At 48.1% G+C, this 6,545-nt stretch overlaps 1 protein-coding gene across 1 annotated transcript; it reads left to right on the forward strand.

The window, feature by feature from the left end:
* Positions 1–2,809: 2,809 nt before the first annotated feature.
* Positions 2,810–3,157, forward strand: LOC147977464 (uncharacterized). Its single transcript, XM_087521177.1, has one exon. It carries the CDS (start codon positions 2,810–2,812, stop codon positions 3,155–3,157), a length of 348 nt encoding a protein of 115 aa, XP_087377303.1.
* The last annotated feature ends 3,388 nt before the right edge of the window (positions 3,158–6,545 follow it).

Raw genomic sequence — 6,545 nt, forward strand, 5'->3', positions numbered from 1 at the left:
CTGAGAAGTTTCCACCCAGTTTGCATCAAGAGGTTCAAACAAGCAATGGCCGATATATACTTATCGTCCTAAGAACATACAAAATGGCCGATGGAGTGTTGACATCGTCCTTAGAACAAGCTATGCGCAAGTTATTTTTCGGCACACAAGCTTTGCCAAAACAGGGGGGCATGTATTGACATCAGATTTTGGCATGGTCAAAAGCATAATTAAGAGTGCCTCAAATGGAAAAGTGCTCAAAGTGAGAAAGTTCCGTATCGTCAAAAGGAGAAACTTTAAAATTTGGGCCATAGCCATCCGGTCTCATCTCTAAGGCCGAAGTTGTATTCGAAGTACTGAGATTTTGTATCCGAAACACTATTCGGCTGATTACGCCCTCAGGATGGCCTCATATGAAAAACCTTTCTACACGAATTGTCTTCGTCTTGTCAAAGCGGTCGATTTTGACATAAAACTCGTCCTAATCCGTGTTCGTATGCAAAAGTTAGAGCCATCCGAATACAGCCCTGTCACGAGCCAAAAGTGGCGCGCCTCATCAGCCACTGTGTCTGCTGGGTAGCGTGAATAGTAGCCTGTTTTGCGCGAGCGATTTGACCTCGAGATGACCTTTGATCAAAAAACGTTCAACATGAAAGTTGTTCGTCTCGTCGAAACTGTCAAGATTGCTTTTGGGATCGTTTCCATCCGAGGTCGTTTACCACCTCAAAAAAGACCCGCAATGTGCATCCAGTTTTAGACCGAACAGTTTTGGAAAGTTCAGACAAAACCAATCTGAATTTGACTAGGTTTTTGGACGTGAATCCAAACCTTTTTCTTGTATGGGTAGTCCAGTCACCTCATATATACCTAAGGGGGACGGCCGATTGAACAACACATACTCGATCAAATCAATCTATCCATTTTTATCTTTTATCTTTTCTCCTTAACCCTTGTTCTTCTTCTTCTCGTTCTTTGTTTGCAGGGCGGCGAACCTCGAGGCCCTAGGGGCGATCAGGTCGATCTAGGGCATCCCATAGCCGGCGTGCGCCCAGATGGGGTCCCTCCCGAACGTGTGGGGTTTCATGTCCTCAGAAGCACCCGCCAGATTGCCTGCGTATTGTGCTTCCGGACGGGTCTCCTATGATGTGAGCTGCGGTGCATCACCCTCGACGTTAGAGGTACACGGTGACGTGTTCATCTGCGAACATAGAGTGAAATACCAAGCAGTCATTCGAAAGCACGGCATCGGGCCAAGGGAATTCGATGGCAAGAGGCGGTGGCACTACCCGGCAACCAACTGCTCGATACGATCACAGAGCCAGAGCGAGATAAATATCACATTTGTTTTTAAATATGAAACATTTTAGCAGTTTAAATTGAATTGCCAAAACTTCATATATATTTAGGACAAATGGTGTAGTAATTAAGGTCTGCGTCAAGTGGTTCTTAAATATGGCCGTACTATAATATATACATCATTACGTACGTGTTCCAATTTGCTACTCCCTTCGTCTTATAATATAAGAGCGTATTTTACACTAGTATATATTTATCACTGGCCTAATCACAATGCATGGTCCTTGATGATATTTTATGCATGACAACCAATTGAAAGTATCGTGTATTATTGTCTCCCTTCAAACTGAACTCGGCTTTGGATCGTTAGTAATATTTGATTTCCAATTCTCACAAAAGACCTGCTATCTTCTCGTTGGATTAATTTTTTTAATTCAATCTCATGATGACATTTTATCTTCGGTTCACCTAACAATGGCAGGCCCAGCCTGGTCCGAGCAGCTCGGGTCAGATGAAGACTTGGGGCGAGGCTAGTGTGTAGGAGTACTTAATTCACGTTAGGTTGGCGCATTCACTAGCCGAATCACGATGGATGGTCCTTGATGATATTTTACGGGTGGTAGTGGTAGTTAGTTAGCATGTCCATTGAGCAAAGTGAGACACGGTGTTACGCTAATAAAGTAAGGACAACTTGTCTCAGGCTTTGATCCTATCTGTTACATCTTTGTTTGTTTTTATGGAGCCGGCCGAAAAAGCCAGGAAACTGTGGGTTGCCTGCTGAGTACGTAGTTGCAAGGCTCACCTAACCAACCAGTAACGATCCATGGACGGCATTGGCAAAAAGAGACAAATGGTGCTGCGAGTCTCAAGCGAATTAAATAAGAACAATCTGATGTCACGAGTAGCATGTAGCATGATAAACAATCAGTAACCATGAGCTTAACTACTGATATATACTCCCATCCGTTCCTAAATATAAGTTTTTTTAGACATTTCAAATGGAATACAACATACAGATGTATGTAGACATATTTTAAAGTGTAAATTCACTCACTTTGCTCCGTATATAGTCATTTGGTGGAATCTCTAAAAAGACTTATATTTGGGAATGGAGGGAGTACAAGGCATTATTAGTTCCGTAGATTTTTGGAGCTTATGGTAAAAATCCATTTATTATCGACTGATCATCAGTTTGTCAAACTGGCGAATCTCTTGCTGGAAAAACTACATATTCACGGGAGAGTATCTGGTGCTACCGAGCCTTAAATGCTACCGTGATACGGACATCTGGGCCGTCGGATTCTTAGATTGGACGGCATCCAAGAGTTGTTGGTCTGCTGGGTCGATGTGCAATTTTTGGACTCCACGTAGGTGTTTTTGCAAATGTTGCAGAATTATTGAGAGCCACCAGATCTGAGAATCCAACGACCTAGAAGCTTGTATCATGGTAGCACCTAAAAGATAGTAGCACTATGAGTGGAGCACCAAACGATTGGTGTGGTGGCTATTTGTTGGGTGGCCTTAGAACTTGCTAATGGTTGCAACCAGCCTTTTATCTTTTATTCTCTGTCGTGGCCTCACTACGAGGCTGCAGTGTCAGATCGTGGGCCGCATCGAGGAGGACCAGCACAGCTTTCTCGTCGGGTGCAACATCGCTGAAAACTTCGCCTACGCTGCCGAGCTCATCCAATGCTGCCACCGTCGTTCTGCCCCAACCCTCGTCCTCAAGCTCGATTTCGCGAAAGCCTTCCACTCCATTGTCTGGGGGAGTCTCCATTGGATCATGCTGGTTTGCGGCTTCCCCGAGCTGCGGTGTGACTGGATGGATGCCATCATCGGGTCTTCCCGTTCGGCTATCCTTCTCAACGGCATGCCGGGGTAGTGGTTTGAGGTCCGGTGCGGGCTGCGCCAAGGGGACCCGATTTCCCCTACCTGTTCCTCCTTGTCGCCGACGTCCTCCAGCGCATGATCCGGCATGATGGGGCCCTCATGCAACCTTTGGTGGACGGCGTGCCGCGGCGACCGGTTGACGAGGACATGTACCAGGGATAGGGTAACATGCCTGACCTACATACCCTACCCTAGGACTCCTCACACCAAGTACAGAGTGCCAAGGCCAGACTGGCGAGTCAGCAATTTACAAACTGAGATTCACTCGGAATAGAAGACCCACTCGGTATTGAAGATCCACTCGGAAGGCCGCAGTTCAGCCAGACGTGTTACCTCACTCGGAATACCTGACACTCACTTGACAGAGAAGGCCAAGAGGAGCAACGGCTAGGACGCACGTTACCCCTCTTAATGTGTAATTAGTTCGCCCTTTACCAGTAACGGCGCCCTTAACTCCTTGAGGGAGTCTTGGATTAGGGGGTGTCCGGATAGCCGGACTATACCTTCGGCCGGACTCCTGGACTATGAATATACAAGATTGAAGACTTCGTCCTGTGTCCGGAAGGGATTTTCCTTGGCGTGGAAGGCAAGCTTGGCGGTACAGATATATAGATCTCCTACCATTGTAACCGAGTCTGTGTAACCCTAACCCTCTCCGGTGTCTATATAAACCGGAGGGTTTTAGTCCGTAGGAACAACAATCATACCATAGGGTAGCTTCTAGGGTTTAGCCTCCTTGATCTCGTGGTAGATCTACTCTTGTACTACCCATATCATCAATATTAATCAAGCAGGAGTAGGGTTTTACCTCCATCGAGAGGGCCCGAACCTGGGTAAAAATATCGTGTCCCTTGTCTCCTGTTACCATCCGCCTAGACGCACAGTTCGGGACCCCCTACCCGAGATCCGCCGGTTTTGACACCGACATTGGTGCTTTCACTGAGAGTTCCTCTGTGCCGTCGCCATTAGGAAGGATGCCTCATCCCGTCTTTAAAGACGGCACCGTTGCTAAGGGAGCTTTGGCTGTCGGCCAAACTCTCCGGCTAGGTGGTTTCCTTATGACCGCCTGTTCGGCTGCTGCGCCGACGATGACCTCTCGGGTCATCGAAAGCAATCTTCACGTCAGCTCGGAATTCGCCGAGCAGCTAGATCCAATGGAGCTCTCTTCCCTAAACGAGCTCTTGGATCGCATCGCCGCCCTGGGAGTCACTACAGATTACGACCAGATTGGGCCTAAACCCGATCTGAGAGAGATTAACTCTCCCCAGGTCACCCATCACGTTGCTGTGGTAGAGGGACAGTGTGGCGACCCTTCATCTATCTTAAGGACTAGCTATGTCCGGATTCCCGATCCCTCCAAGCCGGATACCCGCGGAGGGGAGGACATCACTCAAGACCTGAACTTAAAGTCAGGCGACGGGCTAGATTCATTGGACATCATCCAAGAATCCAAACTTCCGAGTTCGGAAACTCCTTGGCCCCTGGGTCTCAGATTGGGTGAGGTTTCGGATTTGATTCCACCCACCCACCCGTACATAAGCGATCTATCCAAAATTAGGCAAGAGCCCGAAGAAACAGTACATCATTACTGGGCCAGATTCCTCCTGGTTATGAACAGGATAAAGGAATGCCGCGAGGAAGACGCAATTTCATTCTTCTGCAATAATTGCACGGACAAGGGAATCCTCAATGCCATAAGTCGCCGTGATATTACACGCTTCGCTGACTTGGCGTCCATAGTATAAAAGTACTGTGCGATGGAAAGCGCCTGGAAAACCGAAATAAAAATTTGGGACAATCCGGCCCTGAATACAAACCCAGTCCGAAATAAAAGGGTGCATCATCGCCAGACACCCGGGTTCAATACCAAAAAGCAAAAGCCCTCTACAGGGCATGGAACCGTACTGGAAGGATGGCTTAATGGACCCTGTAAAATTCACAGTGCAGAGGGCGTCACACCAACTCACAGCCTTAGAGCATGTTGGATACTCCGGCAGGTGGCAAAAATTGGCGAAGATCTTCTAATTCCAGAAGCCACAGAAAGCCACCCCAGAGACACCAGTACGGTATTAACAGTCTTCGAGACTTTCGCATCAAATAATATGCGAAAAAGAACACTCCGCAGCCTTGCCGAAGTCTACCAAGTAGCAACAATAAAACCATGGAGTGACACGGCTATTACTTTTAACGCCAGTGATGAACCTAAATTCCGAACAGACCGAGCACCAGCCGCATTGGTCCTCAGTCCAATAGTGGACGACTTTCGTCTTACCAAGGTACTCATGGATGGCGACAGCGGATTGAACCTCATTTATGAGGAAACCCTTCAAAAAATGGAAATAGACTGGAACCGCATTGAGCGAAGCAGCACAACCTTTAGACGAATAATCCCTAGTCAGGAAGCGCGCTGTACAGGAAAAATCACACTAGATGTGGTGTTCGGCACGCGGATAATTACAGGTTCGAAGAGGTCACGTTCCAAGTGGCCCCGTTCAGTAGAGGATATCACGCTCTGCTAGGGCGGGAAGCGTTTACAATCATCCAAGCAATACCCCATTATGGGTACATGAAGCTCAAGATGCCCGGGCCTAACGGAATCATCACTCTCGCTAGTGATCCGGACATAGCACTCCGCGCCGAAAACAAGACAGCCGCACTGGCCCTCGAGGCGCTATCCGAAGCCCTAGCGGCTGAGGAACTGACTGCGCTGCGCTCCACAGTGAATAGGGACGATGTGATACTCGACAAAAGATCCAAGTCCACCTCCTTTAAACCGGCGGACGAAATAGTCAAATTCCAGGTCCATCCAACGGACCCCAATAAAACAGCTTCCATCGGGGCACAATTAAACCCTGGTGTAGACGCCGCACTGCGAGAGTTCCTACGAGAGAACTGGGACATTTTCGCCTGGCACCCTTCAGACATGCCAGGAATCCCACGCAGGCTGGCCGAACATAGCTTAAATATCCTAAAAGGATTCAAGCCAGTCAAACAGGCTCTTCGGCGTTTTTTCGAACCTAAGAGACATGCCATGGGAGAGGAACTAGCCAAGCTATTGGAGGCCGGATTCATCAAAGATATAAAACACCCGGACTGGCTAGCAAACCTGGTGATGGTACCAAAGAAGGACAAATCCTGGCGCCTGTGCATTGATTTTAAAGACCTTAACAAGGCTTGCCCAAAGGATCCCTTCCCCCTCCCCCGCATCGATCAAATTATCGACGCTACCGCAGGACACGATTCGTTGTGTTTCCTCGACGCATACTCCGGCTACCATCAAATAAAGATGGCAGAGTCAGACCAAGCCGCAACGGCATTCATCACACCATATGGCCCATTCTGCTTCAACACAACGCCCTTCGGGCTCAAAAATGCTGGCG

This window comes from Triticum urartu, chromosome 4A, assembly GCF_056163025.1.
Source record: "Triticum urartu cultivar PI428250 chromosome 4A, HENAU_Tu73, whole genome shotgun sequence".
Lineage (NCBI taxonomy): Eukaryota > Viridiplantae > Streptophyta > Magnoliopsida > Poales > Poaceae > Triticum > Triticum urartu.

What these genes read in the sequence shown, in the direction of transcription:
- LOC147977464 (XM_087521177.1), top strand. Translation starts at nt 2,810, where the DNA reads ATGGTTGCAACCAGCCTTTTATCTTTTATTCTCTGTCGTGGCCTCACT.